The sequence below is a fragment of the Chroicocephalus ridibundus genome, chromosome 11, assembly GCF_963924245.1.
Source record: "Chroicocephalus ridibundus chromosome 11, bChrRid1.1, whole genome shotgun sequence".
Classification (NCBI taxonomy): domain Eukaryota; kingdom Metazoa; phylum Chordata; class Aves; order Charadriiformes; family Laridae; genus Chroicocephalus; species Chroicocephalus ridibundus.
Genome location: NC_086294.1, coordinates 10590397 through 10616586, shown reverse-complemented (window position 1 = coordinate 10616586; position 26190 = coordinate 10590397). Strand labels below are relative to the sequence as shown.

The window sequence follows — 26190 nt, the reverse complement described above, 5'->3', positions numbered from 1 at the left end:
AGACTGTACGGGCATGCCACCCCACTCCCAGCTGCACGCTTGCCAAAGACTCGGGGTGACTCGTCCTGAGCTTCTCCTCCAAACAGCTCACAATCCGACTGCTCTTCAACCCCTCCTTTCCTACAGACCTTCCCCACTCCAGATGAGGAGAACCAGACCAGCGTAACATTCCTTCCCTGAAATGAATGCAAAGTTTTAAATCTGTGGCAGGCCCAAACGTGATGAGACAAAGGAGGAGGCATTTGAGCTACAGGCAGGGCTGCAAAAGCTGCAGTCCTACCACTTGGGAGAATGCCACTGGTCAGAAACACCAGCCTCATGACCCTCCTCTTGCATCAGACTTCTTGCTAACAGTCTGTTTTCCCTGCTGCTCGTTCCCTAAACACAAACCCCATCTTCCAAGCAAGTACAGTCAGCAGAAAGGTCAGCGTGGAGAGACTTTTCTCTCCACGCGAGGGAGGATTTCATTCTGCTTGAGTTCATGGTGGTGTCCATCAAGAGCAGCTCCATGGTAGCCAGTGACATTACACAGGTGGAAAACGAGAGCGAGCCATGCCAAGGTTTTCCAGCGTAACTCAACTTTAAGGAGCACAAACCTTGACAGCACCCTCATTTTAGAGCTCTTCTCCAAGCGTAACCTCACCACAGAGACATGAAGAGAGAAAACGTGAAAAGCCTCTGGTCAAATTCACTGACTGATAAAACCCCACCACACTTTTGGGGCTTAAAGCAGCCACCTGTTGGCAGGTGGGAAGCAGTCGCCCCCCAGACGGGAACCTCAGAGCTCCCTGGGAACTTTCCAACCGGACTTTTTTATTTCCTGAGCTGGGCGGAGGGGTGGGAGGGGGAGAGGAGGGGAACTGGAAAAATGCTGATTTGCCAAGAAGAACGATCAGCAGACAAGTATCCATTTCAATTAACGTTTCAATTCGAACGGTGAAACCTAACCACTAAAATTAAAAGGATTTTTTTTTTTTTATGTTTTAAGTGACTCTTCAAGGGCAAAGCTTTTTTCTTTTTTAAATTAATAGTGAAAAACTAAGAGAACATTTTACACATACTGAACTGAGTTTCTTTCTCTGCTAAAATTTAAACACTAGCTTTCCTCCCAACTCAGGACGAGGAAACCTCACCATTTCGAAAAGCTGCAGAGCTGCCCAGCTGGCTTGGCACCCTGCATGGCCGAACACAAAGCCTTCTTCATTTCATCAGCCATTTTCAGCATGTACGCGTGCAGTTGAAAAAGATGGGATTGCAATTTTCTGTTGACTGAGATCGAGAGAGAGCTCCAGGATTTTGGGTCGCTACCAGAGCTGCTGCGGTTTCCACACCCCAGCGCGCCCCAGGGCCGGAGAGGGGCAATGCCCGCTGCTGGCAGCAGCTCTACAGAGAGGGAGGAAGACCCACAACTTAAACGTTCTAAAAAGTTATGTACCCTCCATTTTTCAGCAATATTTTTAAAAAAAAAAAAAAAAAACAAAACCCTCAGCAGCTGCGCTCTGCGAGGCTGAACCCCCTCGGCCAGCCCCCACTGACAGCTCAGGGGTGCCCGGGGCAAACTGTCCACCTACCCGAGAGTGAAGTTGCCCAATATGGTTGAACCAACTGAACCTCCACCTGCAGCACAAGACAGGGAAAGGTCTCACCTTCGCCGTCCTCCTCCTCATTCCTGGCCCTCCCAGAGCCACTCCGAGCCCATAGGGAGATGGGGATCAGCCCCAGAGGATTCCCAAAACCACTCTCCAAGGAAGGCATTTCTCAGTCTGCTATGAGAAAATATCTCTTCCTCTCCAAAAAGGTCAGGTACCAGACTGTGGCTGATGGTAAATGATCAGCAAGCTGAGCTTGCAGAGGGAGCACAAGGAATTCTCCGTAAAGTGCACAACTGCACTTCGCATATTAAAATATACCCGGTTTGGCTAATTTAGTATGGCATCAGCACTGAAAAACGACATTCTAATGAAAGCTTTTTCTTGCCCAAACCCTAAATATTCTATCAAAGGCAGTATTAAAACAATAAATTCACCAACCATAATTAAACCTCCCAAACCTAATCTCCAAGATCTAATTTCCATGCTGCCAGGTAAAGACAGCCATAAACATCATTTGTAATTCACTGCTCAGTGACTCACCCCCACTGATATGGTACCAGTAAGGCAGAAAGGCTCAGGGAGATGGAATTAAGACAGGGAAAACGCTGGCCCTCCTCATGCCACCAGATCATAAGGGAGACCATTTTGCACATACGTTATCACTCACGTTGAGATCCTAGATAACATCAGAATATAAAAGTTACCAAAAAACGGGGGATACAGCAGCAGCCTGCAGCCCGGGGATGTGTGGGAGCCATAAGGTGCTGGGAAGATGACCAGAAGATGCCATGCATCCAGCAGCACTGCAACACCCCTACGGCGATGGAGACACAAAGCCTCAGCCGCTGGCAGAAAAGCCAAGGAGTCACCATGGCACCATGGAGGGGAAGGGCCGGCTGCTGGAGCCCTACAGCATCCACCCACTGGCACCACGTCACGTTTTCCCCTCTCCGTTTTCTGGTTAACGAGGTCCCCTCCTCCCCACTGCCATCCATCTGGAAGGCATGAATCATGGAGGAAGGGCAGATCCCGCACACCCATCCTTCTCTCCCCGCGAGGTCTCCCCTGCTCCAGCTGACGGAGCGGCCTCGCCGCAGCTGGCACACACCTGCCCTCCCCGTCCCTCCCACAGGACGCCTGCCACATACCCAGGAAAAGTCTGTGCTGGATCCCAGGGATGGGAACGAGGAGCCAGGCAAGCCTCAGGGCTGAAAGCATATAGGAGAAGGGAAAAAAAAACAAACTCGCAAGGAAAAGTAAGAAGAAAGGAGCTTCACTTCTCGGATAGAGTGGAACACTGGGAAGTGTGAGCAGGCAGTTAAATCTTGACTTGTCCCCAGGCCCACTGGGACCCCACGGAGATCATTGCAGAGGTCCACACCTCGCTTGGCAAGGGGACTCCAAGCCTGTGAGATGTCCTTCACAGAAAGCGTTTTCCACAGCCAGCGCAGGAGCGGTGATTTACAGCACCGTGGTAGACCTGCGACAGCCTGATCTAATCGAATGAAAGGCACAGAAAAAAAGCGAGAAATCAAGACCGCAGAAATACATGTCATCCCTTCAGCTTCGTCACCTCCCTCGGGAAGGGCAGGACAAGCCCAGAACCACCATCTTCCTCTGTCTCTCCCAGCTCTTATTTCCATCCCCCACTCACCATCAAACTGCACAGACGCTTCCACTTCTTAGATTTCCACGATATGCGTGTGGTACATGTTATGGTCAGTACTATAGTGTATGGATTTAGTGATGTAAATGGGTCCCGGACATTTTACTAAAAATCCTGCACTCTGAGATACAGACTCCTCCGCACTGAGTTACTGCTGTCCATCCTCAGCTCCTCCTCAAGCACCATCAGGCACCTTGAATGGCTCATTTCAGGTCCAGGGCTGCTGCCACATAATATAAATTGTAGGTCTTTCCACCAGGAAACTGAGCTGCATTAGATTGATTAAGAGCACGGCGGAGATGCTGGGGCTCATGTCAGCCCAGACCCACGCAAACCTCACCAAACCCCCCCGGCCCCAACCGGCTCCAGGCAAGGACCTGGGCACCTCCCCAGGGACCCATCCATGGCAGAGGGCAGGAGAAGGGCTGCCTGCGAGCTCCTGCCCTCTTGGGGATCCCGCTCAGCCCTCCCAGCAATGGGGCAGCTGAATTTCCAGAGCTTTTTCATCAAGCAGCTGGGGAGTGGAAGGGCATTAGCTCACCCCTGAGCCGGGGAGAGGGGTGTAACCCCTCGCCTCGAGTTACGGGACAAGTTTTAAACACCGCATTACCGAAAGCCTCACCAAATAAAACCACGCCTGATTGTCAGCAAGAGAAGTTAGCTCCATCCCCGAGGAGCTGAAACTATTTAAATCATCCCACCTTTCTGCCTCCCCCCTCCATGTGTTCTGCTCAACAGGGATCCCCTCTGGATTGCACCCACCAAGTGATGCTTCGTATGGGACGTACTTTCCCCGGGGCTGGGAAGCAACGGCTGCAAATGCCGTCTCCTCCGGTTGCTCTGCCAGGTTTCCGGAGGGAAGAAGACCAGGGGGTGCCAACACGGATGAATGAACGGAACGCGGGCTCAGGAGCTGGAGCCACCTTCACCACGCAGCCACCACAGCAGTGCCAGGCGACGAGCCTGGGAACAAGAAGGGACCATCTGATGGGAGCAGGTGGAGATGAGAGCCGGGAGGTGACGGCGAGTCCTCGGGGCTCACAGCAAGAAGCAAAACTGCACTGGAGGCGAGGGCAAGGACTGCAGAAACCTGGCCAGGGTGCAGACACAGCCTGTGGAGCTGCACTCTCGGAGCAAAAGGAAAAGGCAAACGCTGGCCACCAGCTCGGAATAAACCAAAAATCATCGAGTGCTGTTCCCAGCAGCTGCTCGAGAAAGGCTTTAGCTACGAGAACCAAACATCATTTGCACTGCAGACACGCGCTGCCCGGTGCGGCCGCGCTCGCCCCAGGTGTACGCTGGCCCTGGGAACTTTCATCTGACACCGGCTGCCGGCGAGGACGGGCTGCCGTTCCCCGGAGGCAGGCACGGCTTCCAGCAGCTCGCAGCCCCGCTCGCCTGCCAGGCACAGAGCGCCGCAGCTCGTCAGGGTGCCAGCTACAGCCAATTATAACTCCACTGACCTGCCTTGGCGCTAGCACGCGCGGGAATGCGCTGGCTCCCGGCTGCCAAACGCTGGAAAGCTATAAATGGGAGACATTTGGAGAGAGAAAAAAAATTAGGGAGCCAACTTTTAACTAGGCTGAAAGTGCATTGGACTGTATGTGTTCTTTGTGGAGAGAGAGAGGAGGAGAACGATAAAGACCTTTGATGCACTGCTGGAAAAATACCGGCTGTTTCTTCTACAGAGACAGAGGTAGTCCTTATTTAATGGAAAGTGTTTCTTCTCTTGAGTTAGATTACGGCAATTCACCTTTTCTATACTCCTGCATACCGCACTTAAGCTCACGGCTCTCAGTGCAGTCTGGGCACAGGAAAAAAAGAGTCATGGTGCTTTGTAGCAGGAGCCTCTCTGTAGGAAGCTGGGGGTTTTTTCTTGTCCTTGGTCATGCAAGGGCCTGTCTTTCATGATCCAGCTGTCTAAGAGCGAGATCCTGGTGATTTATTTTTGTGGCGGGGTGAAACCACGAAGTACATTGCACACGCAACTGTGCAGAATTTTGCTGAACTCTATAAACCCTGGAGAAAAAAAAAAAAAAAGAAATCCCCGAAGTGTTGAAATAAGATTCCTGTTACGAAATAGCTATCGAAAGAGCTCTGTTTACAATCCCTGGACACAAAAAGACATCCATCTCCCGCAGCCGCAGAGGCCGAGCTGCCTTAGGGCTTTTTCATCAAAGAGGCCGCCAGGACCAGGCGGGACCCAGAAGAGGGGTCAAATCCAAGTGGTGCTTCCTCGCCTTGTGTTCCCACCTGAAGGAGCCTTGTGCTGTTTGGGACATGTTACTCGGCACGCCTGCCCCTTGCTTTCCACATCTGGAGAGTTAAGATAACACTTACTTCACCTTTGTGAACTGCGTGCCCTGCCAGGAGCCCAGCTCAAAGAGCAGAGGAGGAGGAGGAGGAGGAAGGTGAGCATGGGACTCAGTGTTGGAAGCAACACACAAGGCTCGTTTTAATTTTTCAAGAGTCCAATGGCCTGAAAAAGGCTGACGAGAACAATTCTCTGTGTGCCAGGTAGTGTCTTCTGAGCCTGTTTTAATGTTGTGTTTTATTAAAAAACAGTCTGAATTACTGAGATATGGACTTTCCCTCCTCCCTGTCTTTGCCTCGCAGCTGCACGTGCACAGCAGGTGAAGAATCCCCTCCAGGAGGACTAATCTGTCTTCCACGTCGAGACGACACGCACAGACCATTGCCTTTTGCCAATTTTCTCATAAAAGTAGGCACCACTTCAACAGCCTTTTTTTATATATTTTTTTTTTTTTTTTGGTGTGTGTTACACACAAAGCTGTTGGCCTGAGGGTTGCAGGACTCCCTCCAAGATGACATCGCTCCAGGTGGGTCAAAGCTGAAAGTTTCCAGCTAAGAACCTGAAGGATTTGTTAAACATATGGACAAACGGGAGGACTGGGAAACATATTCCATGTGTGTGCAGAAAGGAGAGCCAGAGCCATTTCTAAGGTTGCTTAAAATTGTCAATTTTTCTGTCTCTGAACCGTGCAGCACGCACGCCTACTCCAGCCTACGGCACATCTCCGTACCTTGGCTCAAAATTGAACCTCCATGCAGAGCAGCAGCCACACAGCATCACCCCCTCCTCCTACAGCCCTCAGGCTGAAGGAAAGGTTCCTGCCTGCAAGGGGAGAAGCCCTGGGGGGGGGTTGTCCCCAGGGAGGGCAACCCTGAATGACAATTTGACTTTTAAGGGCTTGCAGCTGCCTGTCAGAGGAGAAGCCACTGCTTCGGTGGTGAGAAGGCAGGACACAGCATGAAGGACAAAGCCTGTTCCAAGGGGGAGGTTTGAGACCTGGCTCCATCACGGCTCGCAAGCTTGTGAGCTTTGGCGTCCAGGATGTAAAATAAGACAGGACCGAAAAGAGCCAGGCAAAGACTCGGGGTGGAGGACAGGGCGGCTGCAGCAGGAAGGTCAAGGAGGCCAAGGACATGGAGCAGGGCAAGCAGGGGGGTCTGGTAATAGCGGAAAAGGTGTAAAAGGGTCAGGTTTGCGTGTAAGGACGTTTTAGGAGTGTGGCAAGACAACAGTGGCTCTTGGTCACATGAAGACTTGAAATGACTACCATCGTGGCCGATGAGCTCATAATTACAGAGCAGGGAAAAAATGTTTCTTTTTTGGGGTTTCCATAAAAAACACAAAATACAAGCCAGTATCTGTTCTCTAACCAACAGTGTCGCTCCTTACACCCAATGCTTTCAGGAGGATCCTTTCAAAAGACGTGTTAACCTCCTCCCGAGTGATGCATCCGATGTGATCCAACGGAAGAGCTCTGCAGTCACCGCACGGCTCTTCCCCTGCCGGCAGGGCTGGAAGCATCTCTCGGGCACGCAAGACCCCGATCCTCTATCACTGTTCACCGGAGACAGCCCCTCACATATCTGATTACCAACTTACAGGCCAGCTAACGTTTCCAGTGTACCTGCCAGCCCCAATTAGCGTCCAGAATACAACTGGCATCCTTGCAAGCATCAATCTTATTGCCTTTATTTCTTAGGAACACCATCCATCTGCTCCCAATAGCTCACATCTGGCACACTGACTGTTACGAAAGAGCCTCAACCCTATGCGAAGGAAATCATTCCTCCAGCCAAGAGATTCAGGCAGAACTGAATTTAGTATTTGTAGTTACAAATTTACTACAAGCCATACAGTTACCCGAGGTTTCAAACTTCAGAATTACAATTTCATCCACGGTTTGGATTTTAATCCCTAAAAAGTTGCTCTTATGTAAATCGCCGCATGATGGGAGACGTTTACGGAGAAAGTAAGGATGAGAAGGGGCAGGAACCTGAGGACAGAGAATCCACACAGCAAAAACACTCCTGAGCGCTACCCGAGTCCCTGAAGGTTTCCTCCTGCAACGCGCAGTGTATAGGAGGCGGACCCAATCCTTGGTTTAAGCATTCCCTTCCCACTTTCACCGCCTGGCGTGGTACCCTGAGCCTTCCTGTGATGACCCCAGAGCAGGAAAGGCTATGACCTGCACGCTTCCCAAGGGATGAGGGCCACCACTTCATCTGCTTGAAAAGCTGGACCGGGACCAGGAGGAGACAGCCTGTGCCTCATGCTGGGACACACAGGCTGAATTGTGGAACGAGTGTGGGTCACCGGCCCTTAGAGAGGAGGTGACAATCATCTCCTGCATGACCAGCGGATGGCTCATGGTGTGGCCAAAGCAATGAAAAGGGGTAATTAGGCAGACAGAGGAGGTCTTGCCACCCTTGGAAGAGAAAAATGGGACAGTGCTTGGAAAGACTGCTACAGCGATGAGCTGTAAACCAGGACTTTTGCAGAAAAGGGGTATCGGTGACAGCCAAAGGGAACAGCTCTGGAAGTTCACAGTATTCAGACAAAACCTTGAACGCTCCCAGCCGACAACAGCACAGCCTGCGGCATCACTGCGACCAGCAAGGTGGCCTTCGACATTCCCCATTCCAGTACGGGGAACACGGCTGGTCTCGCGTCTCTGCATCCAGACGGAGACAGAGCCCAGCACTGGGCAAACTCCAGGCTTCACCCTTGTCTCGGCTGAGCTGGAGGTTTTTTGAGTGTCATTCCTGCCTGGCTGGGGAGGGAAGAACACTTTGCCCTCCGGTTGCAGTGGGAGTAGGCTAGCCGGCGAGGCTCTCAGTAGTAAGTGTGCATGTGTTTGACTTGGCCCTACTCCTAAAATAATTGTTTGGCCACAATGGAAGGTGACAAGTGGTTCAGCTGTGGCCTCACAGGGAATATCAGGAGAAAATCCCCAATAACCGTGCCTGGGCTGCTCCGAACTGCGGCATCACATCAGCCCCCACCCTGGTCCCCACCAGCCCTCGCTCCCACTCCAAGAAGTTCTTCTCCCCTCTCCTACTTGGATCAAATGGCTTCCGTGTCCTCCTGCCTGGGATTAGCAGGAGGGTCACTGACAGCAAAAGAGGCTGCACCAACCTTCACCCGAATGTGGCCAGAGCTGCTATTGAAAAAACAAAACCCTGCTCGGCTTTTGGCAGGAGCATGGAAAAGGCAGCCAGAATCACTGGGAACATAGATATTAAACTAACAAATATCTCTACCCAAACATGCATGTACTGTGATTGCTCAAGGCCCTAAGTATGAATAAATTTGGATGGATTTTCACTGGATAACATGAAAGACAGATTCTTGACACAGGGATCACCTGCGGCTCAAGTTTCCAATTCTTCCTCCAGTCATCGAGAAGATCATCAGAACTGGACCCGGCAAAAATATTTTTCCCCTCTTACTATGTTTTCAGAAGCAGCCGAACCATTTTAGCCAATCAGTTATTTTGTGGGGGTTTGGGGTTTTTCTTTAATAACCGGAGGCATGAATAATTTCCAGCATGGAAAATTTCTGCCTAAAGAGCTAAAATTGGCATAGAATCATCCATCAGTCATATAATAAAGGCCTCCAGCAACGGCAACAGTAAGTGCTACCAAGCCTACCTAGAGCATTTTTTTCCACTGTGCTAAGCGGATCTGTTTCACTCCTCGCCTTTCAATCCAATTTCCACTGTACTGCACCACAAGTTTAAAATAAGGACACCAGGAAGCATGTGTGATAAGGGGGAAGGAAGGCAAAAACCACAATTTCATTCATTCTTTCAACAGAGCCAAAAAGGAGTGGTTACTTTTTTTTTTTCTTTTTTTTAAGAAAAAGCTGCAAAGAACAGGGAAGGGGGGAGATGTTTGCTTTAAACCTTCCCATCTGCACCATGACATATATATAAAGCATCTCTGCCTCTAAAGATGCTCTAGGGTGTTTTGCAGAGCCAGTTTGAATCTCTGGCTCCAGACAGCCTCCAGTGACGATGCTTTCCATCTAGGAATGTGCACAGCTCCAGCCAAGATGGAAGGGGAGGAAGAGAGGAAGGACGGCCACTATTTCCCTCCACGTCCTTCCCCACGAGGAGCAAGGCAGCCCAGGGGGACGGCGCAGCTGGAGGCACTGGTTTATCACACATAGACTGTGCCCCCCTTGCAGCAAATGATGGATTGAGCTCGGCCACCACCTTGGAGCACCACCGAAGACGAGATGCTGTGGAGAAGGAAGCGCTGAGCTCCATTTCCTTCCAGCCCTGGCTGCTGCCCAACAGCTGTTCCCTGTTTATTTACTTTAATATTTCCTTGGTTACACAAGCAGCTGCGCACAGCTTAACCCCTGCCTGCACCAGCAGCCGCCCGTGCCACCCTACCTTACCTTGCCCGGCAGGATGCTGCAGGACAGCAGCACGGGGCAGGGTACGGACACCCGGGGTCTTGCCAAAGCCGGGCTCTCGCTGGCTGGCCAGGGCTTACCCGACATGGTCACCCTCATGGCCATGTCCACGGCTCTGCAGAAGGTGCCTTGTTGGGCAAGGGACAGGGCGCCATCGACGTGAGCAGCCGTCTCAAACAATCCCAGGCTGACCTGAAGCCAGCTGAACCTGGGAAAGCCATCTGGGCTCCCACTGGGTTTGCTGTGCTAGGCAGGCCCAGATGCACTGTAATTTTAGCAATGTATTTGTGTCTGGACGCAGCGATTTCAGCAAAGGCATCCTCCTTCCTAGGCAACCACAGCACCCTTTCAAATAAAGCATATAGCGATGTTCACCTTCACGTGCCCAGCTCCTCTCCCAGTCCCGCGCATGGGCCAAGACGGACGTGCCAGTGACTTTTCTGGCAGCTGCTTGCTGGTCCATAGATCACTTCATGCATTTTCCTTTCTCATCTGCACAGAGCCTGTTCCAGCAGCTCAGTTTGTGTTTTGGCTCATAAAGCTCGGCCAGACCCCTTGGCTCATCTCCACCAAGGAGGGGGTGGAAAACACCCTTTGCCTGCTTGCCCAGAACACCAGCTTCAGTTTTCTGCAACCCAGCCTGTCCCGATTGCCTTTCCAGCCTCCTCCCTCCCTCCCGGCTCCATTTTTTCCCTTCTATCCCCTGCACCAGGAGGTGATTGCTAAAGCGGCTGCTGTCAGCTGCCCTCCAGGCTGGCACCGCTCCACACCGGGCACTTCCCCAGTGCCCGCTCCCCAAAATGCCAGCCAGCAGGACACGGACCCAGGGAATCGGCACTTTTCGCCAGCAGTCCTGTTTTGCTGTGATAGCAGTTGGGAAAGGCATGGTATTAGCTCCACAGAAATGGATTTTAGGCCTAACTTTATCCCCCCCCCCGACCAAGCAAACAAAAAACCCCAACAAGGACCGCACCACTTGCACAGATTTTGGAGGAATTCGAGGACACCTAGGCAGCCCCACGTGCATTTAGTCCAGGGAGTCACAGCAAAGCTCTAACCCCAAATGTCCGCCTTTCGAAGTTGCCCTGTTCTTGCTTTGTTCAAGAATGTCCAAAATTGCATTTAAGTTTCCTCAGATCAAAACATTTTCTGGTAGATTACGAAAGGCATGCTTAGCGCAAGGCAGAAACCACGCTTCTCAACTGACCACAGTTTTCCACCCTCTGACGTCAAAACCCCAAGAACTGGCGAAATGCTTACCTGCAGGTCGAAGAACTTGCTGTACCGTCGGTATATGACTTCTGTGGACCCATTGGACCAGGTGACTTTGATGATGTACACCTGCAGGGAACAAGAGGAAGAAGTCAGAGAGGAGCAACCCAACAACCCGCACCGCAACCCAAACGCTGCTAAAGCTGCCGACGCAGCCCCCACGGCTGGGCATCAACCAGGGAAGTTCATGGGAGCACTTAAAGTCATTTCAGCAGTTCTAGAAAATATGTAAGACTAAGTCGTTAAGCTCCACTGCTGCAACTTCACTGTCTACTAAATGCGTATTGATAGTTGTGAAGTCAGACAGCTCCCTATCCCTAAACAGGGCCATACATCACATGTGAAAGGGTGCTTCTATGTAAAAACAGTTAAAGTCTCTCCAGACACATTACGAGTTAATAACTATGCCTTGGCCATCCCACCGATGGCTGCAGCATCAGGTTTGATGTAGACATCCCAAAACTGCAGCCCGCAGCGAGTCACCACCACCAGCCTAGGTCCTGGGGCTGGGTTTTCCAAGAACACAAACCCACAAGGTTCAAAACTCAGTCTGTTCTTCCATAAGCAGCTCTGAGGTTTTGTTTACTTAAACTTACTGGGGTGCAAATTACCCTCCTGTTCCTTAAAATGCAACACGATCCATCCTAATAATTGCAGGTTATTCACAGACCACATGATCAGGTTTTTACTGGTGATGAATGCAAAAAAGAACCCACCCAACTCAGTTTTTTTTTATTCTCCTATGAAAGACAACAAGCAAATAACAGAATTGTGCAATTACTTATCTAATGTCCTCGCTTGTTGCTCACAGAAACCAAAGATGACCCTTGATGAGATGCCAGCGTAACACTCAAGCGATGCAAACCTCAGCCTTCACTAACTGATAACAGATTGACTACGCAGAACAACGACATGTTCAATTTTTCTTCTAATAATTCCCACGTCCTGCTTATTTCCACCACAAATTCAAGTGTCAATTCACTGAAGCACTAACAAAACATTCAGACGCTCAGGTGAACGGACCTGCTAGAACTCCGGTTAACATAATGAGGCGTGAAGGCTCTTAGGATGCTGATGTTTTGGTGTTTAAAACTGAACCCCTTAAGAGTTTCACAAGGTTTCCCACAGAGACGCACATTTTTCCAGATACTGGAATGTGACCAACATCCCAGCCCAATATCGAAACTCAAACACCAGGAGACTCAAATAGATAGCACAGTGCTAAATTATTTGAGCTCGTCAAACCTACTTGAATGCTTTACGAAAAATCTAATCGAAAGGTCACTTTGCTGCTCCGAGGGCTGATGCAGCGTGACCTACCAAGGTGAGGAGACTCCTGAGGAACCACAACCTCTTCCCAGTGGAATCACTTCCAAATTAAGACGGAAAAAGAGGCAGCAAGATGAAGCAAGCTCTTACTGCTAAAATAAAGAACTTCAGTACTTTCAACCCAGCAATTCAACGACCCCTTTTCCTAAACCAGCTGCTCAGCCCAAGCACAGCTGCAACTGCTTTGCTGACTTGCAGTGAGCTGTCTGGGTGTCACAGGCACCACCACCCTCTCACAGACAAAATCCAAATTGCTCAGCATCACCTCTTAGGCCTTATTCAGCTAACCACAATCCTCTCCTTTCATTCACAAATTCTTTTTTTGAGCTGAAGGACCTGTGCTTTCTGCATATTAACACAAGGAAGACAGAGGGCTCCTGCAAGACAGCATCCGTAGCAGCCGTGGAGACCTGGATGGACCACGGTTTGCTACAAGAGGGGCCCGGACACTGTGCTCACCACCAAACATGGCTTTACTAGTACTCTGCACTGGGATGGGCACAGTACCTATTAGAGCACATGCTCCTACACCTCAACAGGCCATGGACAACTTGGCCGAACATAGTTTGCAAAGAAAACAGGTTAAGTTGCGTGATGTGGCCTGTGAAATATCTGACAGCATCCATACGGTCACCACCACACCATCAGCAAACTAAGCGTTAACCTGACGCTAAGAAAGCATCCAAGCCGCCTTTACCCTCACCCCAGGACTTGCCGGCAGGCCAGCATGAGCTCATTTTGGTTGGAAGCTCAGCTGATATCCCAGCTTTCTTACCAGTCCACAGCACTTTACGGGGTTATATCACTGCTGGCTGCCTGCCTGGAGAAAGCCTTCCACTGGGGCAGGAGGAAGAGCCAACTTTTCTTCACTGTTTATTCCTATCCTGCCTTTATTTGGAGTCAACAGCTTATTAGACTGGGATTTTAATCAGGATGTGGATTCGCTCAAGCCAAAATGAATTCAAAGCTCTTAAGGGTAATAAAGCCATGAGATTTGAGGGCACACCACGCTTTATTATACCCTTTGCAATTGAGGGAAGGAGCATTTCTCCCAACCGAAAAGCTCACTCCTATTTTGCTGAAATGCAGATCTGACAGGAGTCTGGGTAATCGTTTCTCGAACATCCCCAGAAAGGTCTCCCGGGGTATCTCCTCACCTACTTGTGGGAAGCAGAAAAGATGGGGAAGCCCACAGCTCCTCAGTATCTATAAAAACACCCTCTCAGTAAAGCTGGCTTTCTTTCTCCTTGTGACTATCCCTCGTCCTTCACTAACAGCCCAATCCCACCGAGGTATTCAGTTGGCCAAAACCATCACAGGTCTTGGTCTCTGACAATACCTAATCCGGTCCCTGCTGTCCTAGAGACAAAAAAAGACACCAGAAAGCGTACCTCAGATGCTCTCCTTAACTAACAACAAAAGTGCAGATTTTGTAAGCGAAGAAAGCTGCAGTTGGCCACCAGTGAAGGTTTTCACAGGGACTGGAGATGACAAGGCACTGAGCTACCACAAGCACCCACACATCCCTTTCTCAGGTGCTTTTGGAAGGGACTTTATACCATCAAGACAGTTTTGAAAACATTGCATTTGGTCTGAAGTTTCCCTCCCTGGCCTCCATGACCTGTCAGGAGCACCCCCCATGAAGCAGCAGCTTAAACAAACCCAATTTTGTCCTGGTAGGAGCCACTCCATCACCCACTCCTGCAACCCTTGGTCCTGCAGAGGCTGCTTTGAGGACGAGCTTTTTCCCAGCCCAGCTGTGTGGGTGAGGACATGTGGAAACAGTTATTTCATGGGTCTTCTCCAGCTCCGATTTCTACGGTCCTTCAAAGAAATAACACAGAGAAACCACCAGCAGGCCCTTTCCATGCAAAGAGCGAGGGGATCTCCTGGGGCTGCAGCTGGAGCTGCCTCGGGGATGTGCACCCACAGGGAGCATTGATGGGAACGGGGGGGGACACTGCTCAGATCCCGCTCCGCCGTTTCCTCGAGGGGTGGGGAGAGCCGAGCAGATGGCAGGGAGGTGGCGGGCGGCCAGATCCAGGAGGGGGGCTCTGCAACCCCATCACGTGGCCTGGGCCCATGGCCAAAACCAACAGGCAGGGCTATCTAAATATTTAAAGCCCTTCCCGGGCCAGCGGTGGGGTCTGCACCATGAAGGGAACGAGCTGACTCGGTGAAACCTGGGAACCGGTGCCTCCCCTCCCTCCCTTCCCTCCGGAAAGGATGGCTTACCCTGCCCCACTCCCAGCCCAAGAGCCTCCATCCCTCGCTCCGCTCCAGCCTACGTTGGCGCACACATGTCAGGTCAAAACCCGCAGCTAGGTCTGATGCCTGAAGGCAACGGGCCAGGCAGAGCTTTGCAACAGGCAGAAGTCACCGGGGCTCGACCCTCCCGAGCTTCATTTCAGCCACAGGCCAGGGGAGGCTGAAATTCATGCCCCTGCTTCCGAAATCCTTCGTACGCAACTCACAGCGTTGGTCCTACTACAGCAAGGCGCAGAGGAGGGGTACAGAGCTTTCAGGGTCACTCAAATACACTCAAAATCCTGCTTTTGGGATTAAGAAAGCCCCATGCGCATACTCTGAACCTCCCATCACTCCTCTCCTTGCCCTCGCATCGGGAAACTGCAGGCCCACGCTGCAGCAAGCGGAGTTACGGAGCAGGAGTTCCTGGTGGGACAACCTTGCCAGAGCTGCAGCCAAGACCAAAGCAAGGGAACAAGACCTGCCCTCCGCTCCGGGAGGGTTTTCACAGCAGGTGCAGAGGCCCTGGGACAGTTTTGGAGGTGCAGATGGATGTTGTTTAATGCTGCGGGAGACGAGCACTTCACAATAACGCCAAACGCTCCCCGTGCTCCTGTCCCTTGGAAGGCAGAAGCGGATCAGATCCTTCACAGAAAATGGAAACCTGCAGATGCAAAAGGCTGAACTCGCACAGACACCATGGGGATTTGGCTCCCAAACTCCCTGGGTTCCTCCAGCTCCACACATTACAAGGAACTGGCCGCATATCAACTACTTAAAAAGTACAGCTCGAGATGTTTACCATCAGGACCTCCATCGCCCAGGATTCTCCTTGGCCAGATTAGAAATCGAGTGCCCCAAACAGAAATATAAAGATGGGAAAAAGGCCCCAGGGATCTTGCAGCTGGGCCCAGCTGGGCACTGCAAGCTCGGTGTTCCCCTGGTGTAACCCCGTGTCTGCCACTGCTCCCTCCTGGCCAGCATCTCTGGAGAAGCACCTCCGAGGGAGAGCGGGCCGGTGGAAAGTGGGACTGAAAACCCTCATAAGAGAACTGTCAAAAAATGACAGGTTGCTAAAAGAAATGCAAATGGCACCTGGCCAACCGTAACAGAGCTGTCAACGAGAGCTGCCAGTCAGCTCACATGGCAGCAAGGGCTCTACAGCCCCCGGGGGACACGCAGGGGACCCACAGCGGATGAATGCCGGAGGGAGACCCAGGACATCCCTGTGGGGCAGGACAGCACCCCATGCAGGGCGCCAGCTCCCGTGTCGGGCATCGCCAGAAGAGCAGGAGCCAGCTCAGACCCACATCCAGCGCGGTCAGAGTCACAGGGACCAGAGCACGAGAACAGAGGGGACGAGAAGCCAGCACAAATTATGCCTATCTGAAAGGGCAGCCAGAGATTTAATGTTATTTTATTTTTCCTCTTGAAGAAATGAAGTAGCAAGCACAAGCCCTGGGAGCCATCAGACCCCAGAAGTATTCTTCCAGGGACTGATAAAGACCCTCGGTGCTGCAGATAGCAACGGGTCCCGGCAACTTCCACCGCTCAAAGGGACCATGGACTCTGGTGTCCTTCACAAGCCCTCAGTCTGGCACCTTCCCCAAGAGGCACGTTGTTCCATACAACAACGTGGCTGGAGAGGAGATGATTCAAGCAGCTGACTTGAGGCAATGGAATTAAGAAGATACCCAAAAAAAACCCTAACAGAAACAGTTTCCCGTTCTTGAAACATGAGGCCGTGTGACCTCCTAGAAGAATCACTTCTGGACCGCTGGCATAAACACACAACGGACATGCACAAAACACAACCTGGGAAGCAGCCTGGACTGCTTAAATTTGAGGAGGAAAAAGGCAGACTGAAGTTGCAGGAAAACCTAGAGCTACAGTTTCGGCCTCTCTCCTCCCACAGCAGCTTTCCCAAGTTTTTCAAGGAGACTTGCAAAGTGTCCCGGCTGTGGGGGGCACACATAAAGCCCACAAATAAGGCTTTGGGGAGAGGGCGGGCTAGCTGGCCGGCCCGCAAGCTCTGCCTGGCACCTGGCATACGACTGGAGGCAGCAAATCCACGCCGAGCTCAGCACCATCCCGTTACGCCAGCTGGAGCACAGGGGCAGCACACCCGCGCCGACACAGCCCTGCAAGCCAACAGCCCGCCAGCAGCACGCCCTGGCACGGCACAGCCCTCCCTGGGTGGCTCTGCAGCAATCCCAGCCCCGAAGCAACCCCGCACCCAGAGCTCCCACACGCCGAGACCCTCCCGTTTCCACACCAGAGGCACGTAAACGACGGCAGGGCAGAAAGCAACGCCACGGTCACTTGGAAAGACACCGCCATGGGGCTGCAGGGACACTCAGCTCTGCCCACCCACCACCGACGGGCATCGGCGTAGGTCCCCAGCCACCCAGCAGAGCTCCTACGGCAAAGCCAGACATAACAGCCTCCAGCAGAGGCAGAGCTGTCTGCAATGGGTTTGAGCCTGTGTGGTCTCGGGTCCAGGGAGACTATGTACAATAAACCTCTCTGTGGAAAACTCCACATCTTTAAAGCATCTTTCGCCAGTAGAAGAGGAAAAAGCATCAGTCTCTTGATTCCACCCGCACTCCCCCACACCCCAAAACACAGGGAAGTGATGCGAGCACCTCGCACCCTGGCTTCGGCCGCTGCCGCGAGAAAGGAGCACCGAGAAATTCAAAGGGGCCGAGAAACCAAAGGAGCTGAGGGATCGAGCCAAACCAGAGCAGGGTTTAATATAGAAAAGGGAGTGGGAAATTGTAAGAGGAAAAGAAAAAAAAGGAGGGAGGTGGCTGGAAACAAAGAAAGTTCTTGGCGGTGAGCTGCTGTGCTTGGCCCCTCTCCATCAGCCTGCGCTGCCGCAGGCGTGCGGGGCTGGGAGGGGGAGAGCGGGGATCTTGTGCCGTGGGACACCGAAGCTCAGAGTGGGAGAGGGACAGCCGGGCCCCCGCTCCATCCCCAGACACCTTGTCACCCCCTCGCTCCTGCTCTGTGGACAGGGAGAGCCGGGAGAAGGGTCATGCCAGTTCAGACAGCACTGGGAAAAGCAAGGAAAAGCGATCCCAGCGGTAACTGCAGGGCATGGGGGATGCTGCTGCGGTCCCTCTGCTCTAGCAGAGGAGAGAGGCGGAAGCAACAAGTCAGAGGTGCAGGGAGGAGCTGGGTAACGGGGATGCAGGCAGCATGAGGACGGGCATATCCTCACCGCCGCGGCAAATAACCCGAACTAATCTGCCCACACACCCAGGACTACAAAGCAGCCGCCTCCCCTCGCTCTGATTCCTCCCTTGGGCTGTTCCCTCCCTAAAACCCCAGCGAGCGACAGCTCTTCCCGCTCCGCTGTTGCACGGCTCACCAGGGCACACCAACCACGGGCACCCCGAGGACAACGCACCGAGCCCCGCTCAGCCGTGGAGCAGACCCCTCGGCCCTACAACACGCGCACCCGCCTGTTTGCTCTCAGTCACACTGAAGGTCAAACATATGGATCCATTTGTTTCCTATTTCCCACTGCTACGTGAAACGGCCGGAAGACAGAGATACCCTCCAAAGCAAAGCTGCGAGGGATCAAGGTCACCATCCCTCCAAGCGGGCAGAGGCGATGGGTGGCCCCTACACCCAGGTTCACTGCTGGAATCGTGTACGAGCACCAGCTTTCCACACAGAGCTCCATCCGCCTCAGTGGCCGTGTGCCAGGCAGGATTCGGCCCTTGCACTGAACTGCGACATTCAAGCTTTTCAACAGTCTTAAGTAACATAACTAGGGAAGAAAAACAAAGGAGAGTTTGCGTTTGAGTGTTGGTTTTCATCCACAAAGCCAATAGCGCTCCCTTAAGCCACAGCTCTCTGGAGAGGGTGGGGGAAAGGAAGGACTGGTGGGCTCTGTAACGCTGTGCAGCACAGCAGCGCCAGGCGCAAGGACAGGTCCAAATTTCTACCAGCTACGGGCTCCCAGCGCCCTGCCTGTGGCCTCCCTCGAGCAGGAGAGCATCGGCCAGCTGATGGGAAATGGGATGAGATACAGCAGAACCACAGGATACGGCAGCAAAACACTGCTGAGGATGCTGAGAAAGCCCTCAAACCTCTGGGGGCCACCGATGCTCAGAAACTCTTTGCCGTGGCAGAGGCTCCAGCTTCCTGGGTTCAGCCTTACTTCATACATTCTGGTTTCGCTTTTGCTCTCTTTCCTTCCCAGCTTAAGTAACAACCCCTGGATGGATTTCACACTATTCATCTTAACCTCCTGTTCCCTCAATCTAGACACACACACAGCTCCTTCGGTTCCCCACAGGACATTCCCACCATACCAAGAGCACAGTCACGCTCCCCAGAGAGCGTGGCACGGGGGGAGTCATCCCCCAACGTCCTTCTTAAGCCAAGCAACCGGCATGATTCAGAACGGCAGAAATAACGCAGCCGTACAAGGTGATCCTGCGCCGGTCCCTGCAGAGCCCTGCTCCAGCTGGGCAAGTCAGGACCAGGGGCCCACGACACGCAGGTCCATGGGGCACACGGTCTTCAGAAGACAGCTGCTCTACACGTGTAAGGCACCTAAGAACAACAGAATCTATAGATTAGCAGCTCTCGTCCTCTTGCCTTTTGAGCACTCTTCTCTGAATGTTCCATAATCAATTCCAGATAAGCAACGGGGTTGGGTTGGACAACGAATGAAACCACCAACAGCCACTACAAGGAACAGAAGCAGAGTAGACATCTACTATCACGTCACAAATTCCACGTGAAAAATACAATACGCTTGCCTTTTGAAAGCGTTTTTCATCAAACTTGTTTTAAAATATCCATAGATGCTATCATCTAGGCACCAGATTCCAACACGCACTGCTAATTACTTTCGCAAGGCAGCTGCCACAAATGAGGTGTTTCAATATGCATGGGTGTTCACCTTGTTTAAAGTCTGCTATCTTGTTAACCGAGCTTGCAAAATACATGTATGCCGCACACTTTGTTTAAATTTCCCTTTTTCAAAGTGGCACGTGTGTGCATGGAGGCCAGGAAAGGACGTCCTGCAAGAGCATAGTCCAGATTTTCCAATAAACTAACAACCAAAGAGCATGCTGCTCTTCCTTTCCTGTCGGATGTATATGTATATTTTTGGTTTGTCCTCTGGAGCAACCATTTAAAACTATATGAACTATGGAAGTGTTCTTGGTGGACAGGATGGTAGAAATGAAGACGTGATTCAATGACATTGCTATTAACACACGGAACAAAACATACAAATTGTAGCTGCATTGAAACAAAAGGACCTGAAGCTTGCCTAAGGGCAAAAAACCAACCAAAATCTGGATTTAGTAGGGAGAAGCTTTATTTTGGGGACTTCTACTAGAGAATAACAAACACAAAACTATAAAAAGATCCCGTGTAAAGTCCTTTAAAGGAAAATTTAGTCCATTTCAACTATGGCTTTGCTTTGGGTCTTTTCTGAATAAACATTCATTTATCAGAATTTGAGACTTGGCCAGACCATAGAAATGACAGTCTGTTACTCTGTCGCCCAGAATGATTATTTTTAAACTCTGCTCTTGGACTTTTTGCCTTTTCAGATTTGTGGTACGGCCCTGGAGCCCGCGCCGGCAGCGTCCCTGAGGGGCATGAGCTGTAATGACTTAACACAGGATTATATGGGAAATGTCACTGCAGGGTGACCCTCCAGCCACGGCCTGAGGGATGGGAGTCCCCTTGGAGGGTGGGCTGCCGACATCCTGAGCTCGGTTGTTCTCTCTCAACAGAATCAGAGCAGCACATCCTGCAACACACGTCTGCAAAAGGATAATTTCTTGCTGCCTCCATCTGCCCATGAAAAAAGCTTAAAGCCACAAGCGTCACGAGTGCAGTTGAAGCAGCCGGGCTCAGCAGCCCAGGAGAGGTGCCACTGCAGGACAGCGTGATGTGGTTTCACAGCCGGCAGAGCAAATTCAAGGCTCCTGTCACTCCGAGCAAGAAGCTCGGTTATCCTTCCCCTCTCGGCCCCTCCATGCGTGTGAGCAGAGTTGGTTTGACAAGCGCAGGAGCAGACGTATGGGTCTCACACCATGCCAACACCACGGCAGCAAGAGCCTTCCAGGAGCACAAGGCTGACTGTAAGGAGAAAAGCACGCAAGGGGGGAACAGCCCCCGCTAATTGCAACTTAGCCTGACCCCTGCTAGTGGTGCTCACTGCAGTACCCACCAAAGTGTCTGACGTCTCACCAAGGAGAAAACCAGTCAAGAGGCCATTCCCATCTCCCCTGTCCCCCAAATGCCTCTAAACACACCTGGGCTTCCTTTGAATAATCCACCCAGCTCCTCCCGCCCTCTGGTCGGGTACTGGGCTGTCACCAGGGTAAGGAGGATGGACAGGAGATGGGACAAGCATGCTGTTGTCCGGCATGTCCTTCCAGGGAAGCACAGCCACCAGATGCAGCAAGAAGCGGCAAGACTGCAGCACGCTGGCATGATGCTCCCTTGCACCAGGATTTGAGCCAGTGCCGTTCACGGGCACACACACATTTGAGGGCACGGGGCTGTGTTCGGGTCCCCAGCTAAACCCCGACACTCAGCTCAGCACGTGTGCAAGCTGGCACCCGGCTACCCAAACCCTACCCGGCACCTTGATGGGTCCTCATCCAGCCTGAGCCCCCCAGCTTGGAGAAACACTGTACCTCCTGCTTCGAATCAGAGCTGCAAAACGCAAAAGTTTTTGTCCCGGGCAACACAACTTTTTTTGTATCAATTACCAAGGTGATGGGTGAACTACGCTGGCTTGAATAGAACTGGCCTTTCCTACAGCCCCTCCCCACCGCAGGCGTCAGTAAGGACTTTGAAACACTGGTTTGATCTCACTTTTCTGGGAAACGGGAATTCACGACTTTCTGCTGTGGCCTCACTACAGCCAACACAACTGCACCTTTGTCCGGCAAAGAATAGCCTGTGGCCGATGCAGAGAGGAACCCGAGCAGCACGGGTCACCCGCCGGCCAGGCCAGCACAGAGCAATGGGAGGAAAAGCCAGTGTGCTCTACCAGCCTCCCCAGGGAGAGCAAGCAGCTGCCCCAGGGGATGGAGAGCACGTTTATGCTCAGCAATCAGAAGCCAGAGAGCAAAGGTTTAACATGTACACTTTGTGGTTGACGAGGATTTGCAGCGTGCCGGCAGATACAGCCTAAAGTAAGATGACTCAGCCACGATTTGCTGCCACTCCTCTCCCTCTCTTTGCAGGAGGAAAAAAAAAAAAAAAAAAAAGAGAAAAGAAGGTTTTGATTCCATATAATTAACTGGCTTTGTGGATCTGCCGAGTTCCAATCGATTCCCTCAAACAATGCGAGCGCTCCCATTCACTCCAGCGCTGCCCCGGGGAGGCTGCTGCTTGCAAGCTGCCGGCCCCTCCCTGGGCTCGGCCCCACTGGCTCTCGCTGCCGGATTTCGGTCCAAGACAAGTCCAGGGAAAGGTTAGAGGCAGAGGACTCAAGCCACCGGGTGAGGAGGGCGCGAGCGGCCGCGCTGCACAGCTGTCTGTGCTGTGTGCTGTCATGGGCTGTGTGCGGCCGCCTTCTCCCACCACCCCGGGAGCATCGGCTCCAGTGCCCCTACCCAGCTGCCCCACCACAGGGCTCTCTTTTGAGAAAACACCTCTGCCCCAGTTTTCCAGCCTCACAGGGATTATTTGTGCCATGCCCAACCCCACCCGCCTCGCCCCTGTGAGCGGGGACAGTGCCCAAAACAGACCATGTCCAGTACTTGGGGTGCACGTCCCAGACGTGGGGACGCAGATCTGGATGGGTGCGAGGAGCCCCCAGCCCCATCAAGAGAACGAGAAGGCCCAGAAGTGAGAGCAGAGGAGCAGCCGCAGGCGACCCCGTCCGAGCCCTGTTACGGGACCCGACGGCAATGCAACAGATCCGCCAAGACAAACAGCAGCGTACGCAGCTCAGCAAACCTCCTCACGTACACGCTCCTCCAGATCGGCTGCATAACCCAGCTACAATGAGTAAGTCTGGGATGAACATGGCAGGAAGCGGGGGGGCACGTCTGGAGCTGGGGTCACGCTCAGCCAGGGCCGATAAAGCCACAGGCAGGGCAGGAGAGGAAGAAACGGTGATAAGGGGTTGGGCAGCAGCAGCCACATCACATCCCTGGATGCAAGGAGGGGGGTAACAGCCCTGCTTTATCCTCCCCCTGCATCCTGGCTAGAGCTGGCCTGCCCTCTGCTTTCCTCCGACTGTCACTCACTGCCACAAGCCAGCTGGCGTGGCCCAGAGAAGCCCCTGCTCTCCCAAGAGCTTGGGGAGCCTGGCTCTGCCAACACGCCATGCTCCAGCCAGAGCCGACATCCCATCTTTGCAACCCAAACGCGCCACAAGCAGTGTGTCACTGGGTCACCCTGGTCTAAGGCGAACGAGGCAGGGAGAACATTTTGGTCTTTGTTTTACAGTTGTTGCCAGGATTCACCCACAAGGTCTCCACGGATGCCTGGAAGCACACCAAAGTTTAAATGATAATAATAAATAAATAAATTAAAAAAAAGTAAAAAGAAAAAACTCAACCCCTTCAAAAACAGACAAACCCACAACCGTTTGGAGGATGCCCTGGAGCGTGCAGGAACGTGCTCCCTGGCAGCTCATGCAGCAGGGGTGCCGGGGACACGAGGGAACACCTCCGCAGTGGCACCGTCCCAGGCACAGAAGGAAGGAGCCGGGGGGGATCCCTTGCCCCGGGACTCCGCAGCCAACAGGTTTCAGAGCCCCTCTGCCCAACGCCGCAGAGGCACCTCTCGGTGGTGCCCCGAGATGCCGCCTCCTCCCCTGCCCCAGGAGCCCCTCCAGCAAAATCCCACCCGCAGCAACCCACGGGCACCTCCCGCCGGGTCCCGCACAGGGTCACCCCCGGCGCTGGCACCCCCTCCCCCAGCACGGCGACGTCCCTGCCCGCCCCCCCCGGTAGCGGGGGTCTGAGGGGGGAGAGGCAGCGCGTCCCCGCTGGCGGGGGGGGGGGGCACCGGGTGGTCCCCACGGGAGTCGCCGGGGGTGGGAGCGGCAGAGCCGGCAGCGCTGCCCCCATCCTCCTCCTCCTCCTCCTCCTCCTCCTCGTCCTCCCTCCCGCCCCGCTCCGTGGGGGAGCGGGGCCGCCCGCGGGCCGGCAGCGCCCGGCCTTTGTTTGCCCAGGGCCGGGCGACCCGAGCCGAGCCGCGCCGAGCCACTCACATAGTGCTTGTTGGGGATGCGCCGCTTCTGCACGTCCAGCACCTTCACCTCCGCGATGCTCCGCCTGGGCATGCCGCTGCCTCTGCCCCTCGCTGCCCGGCGCCGGCGGCCGAGCGGGGAGCGGCGGGGCTGGGGGAGGCTCTGCCGCTCGCAGCCGGGACCGGAGCCTGCAGCGCCGCGACGAGCCCAGCCGAGCCGCCCGCCCGCCCGCTGCCGGGGGCGGGAGGCGGCCCCGGCCCGCCCCGGCCTATCCCGGCCGGCGGGGCGGCCCCGCCGCCGACTGCTTAAAGGGGCGACCGGCGCCGCCCGCCCCACGCGTGTCCGCTCCGGGCAGGGGGTACCCCGCGCCGCGGGTCCCTCCCCACCCCGGGATGGAGTGCGAAAGGCATGTCCCTGGGGAGGGCAGGGGTTTTCGGAGGGCCCAGGTGGCTGCTTGAGGTGGCCGTGGGGGCTGGAGGGGCTCCGGGCTCGCCCATCTTGCCGGCGGGCCGGTGCGTGGGCTCCGTCACCAGATTTGGGTTCTGCTCCCCGCGCTTGTCCCGTAACAACGGCCCCCAAGACGTGGCCACCGACGACCACATCCCTAAAGGATCCAGGAAATGAATTGAGCAGAAAAAGGCGGCTTCGTTGGTTATTGGCATGGTCAGATCAGCAAAACTGCCTTGCCCAGGACGACCCGCACGCCCCTGGGAGCTGGGGGCTGAGCCGTCGCACCCCACCTCTCCTCCCTGGCAGCCCACTCCCGCATCCCTCACTCTATGTCCATCTCGGCCCTTGGCACAGCAGAGGAGACAAGGCAGTGACCAGGCAGTTCTCTGCATCGGCACCACCCACAGCCTCCGTCTTCCCAGCAGCTCCTCAACACGTGGCATAACCACAGCTCTCTTCCCCATTGGGCTTTTAATTACATTATAAAGTTACTCAAGGCTTGCACTGGCAGGTCATTAGCTTTCATATGAATTTAATTTAATCATAAACAACTCATCTCACTCCTTAGCAGCTCCTTAAATGTGGCTCCTTTTTATACTGTTAACTTTGCTACAGCCACCCCAGAGAATGACGGAGGCGCAGGCAGGTTGCCAGGGCTTTATTGCCCCCCTTTGCCCTCCCAAAGGGCTCATCTTCATCCTCCTCCCCCTCAGCTAAGCCCAAGACCCAGATGCTGTCCTGCAGGAAGGATGCTAGGTTGTCCGAAGGAGACATCACGCCACTGGTGACTTCCCTGGTGCCTGCCAGCGTGCCACCACAGGGCTGGTTTATTTGTGGATCAGCTGCACATTGCTCCCCTCCCTGCCCCAGCCCTGTTGTCACTCCTCAGTCAGACACATGTTGAAGGTAGGTGGGCAGCAGGCCACGGTGAGGCCCTGAAGTGCCCTCCCTCCCTTCTCCCACCAGGAAAGCCCTGACGTTCATTAGGGATGCTGGGGCTGGACCTTGAAGTGCTAATCAAGAATCCAAGCCTGGGAAAGCACCAACAGGCAGCAGAGCTGCAGCTTTTGATGTGTGGAGCACCCAGCTTGAGCAGATAAGAGTATTACTGGTTTTAAAAGCCCTGAAAGATGCATGAATCCTCCAAAGGATGGTCAGGAAAACATCCAGAGCAGCTGTGGACCATGTTGGTAAGAGAAGAAATGTACATTGAGGAGATGTGGAACACTGGAGAAAGAGGGATTAAGAGAGGAGTGAAACAATTATTGGTCTTCACATGCTGAAAGGAGAAACCAGGGTAGAGAGCATCTGAGGGCACTGGGACTGAGCAACACAGAGGATGTAACCTGAAGCGCTGAGGACTAAAAGGCCGGGCAAGGGGGTCACAGGGATAACACAAGCAGGTAACTGGATAGGTAAACCACAAAAAGAGGCACAGAAACACGCTAAACAAAATGCAATAGATGTTCAATTGCAAGGTGAGGGGAATTAAGTGAGGCAACTGAGTTATGAACGCTACAGCTGCAGCCGTCCTGCCTGCTTCGGGTGCTGGTTTGTTCCTGCTGGGAGCGACTGCGGGTCTGCCAGGCATCCGGGGAGAGGGTGACGTTGGTCGTGCGTACACAGAGCTGGTCTGATGCAGTCTGGTAATTTGGAGTGCACACACTGACCCTACATCCCTTATGCGCTGAAAACAACATAG

General features: G+C 53.4%; 1 protein-coding gene across 5 annotated transcripts in view; it reads right to left on the bottom strand.

Annotated features, from left to right (window-relative positions):
• The window catches only part of SH3PXD2B (SH3 and PX domains 2B), a 77190-nt gene extending 52937 nt beyond the window's left edge, over nucleotides 1–24253 (bottom strand). For all 5 annotated transcript variants that reach the window (XM_063349184.1, XM_063349186.1, XM_063349185.1 and 2 more), the window contains exons 1-2: nucleotides 24060–24253; nucleotides 11255–11335 (exon numbers count right to left, since the gene is read on the bottom strand). In XM_063349184.1, the coding sequence (XP_063205254.1) occupies nucleotides 11255–11335; nucleotides 24060–24131 (153 nt within the window). In that variant the 5' untranslated portion in view covers nucleotides 24132–24253. The remainder of the gene's footprint in view (nucleotides 1–11254; nucleotides 11336–24059) is intronic.
• Between the last annotated feature and the right edge of the window lie 1937 nt (nucleotides 24254–26190).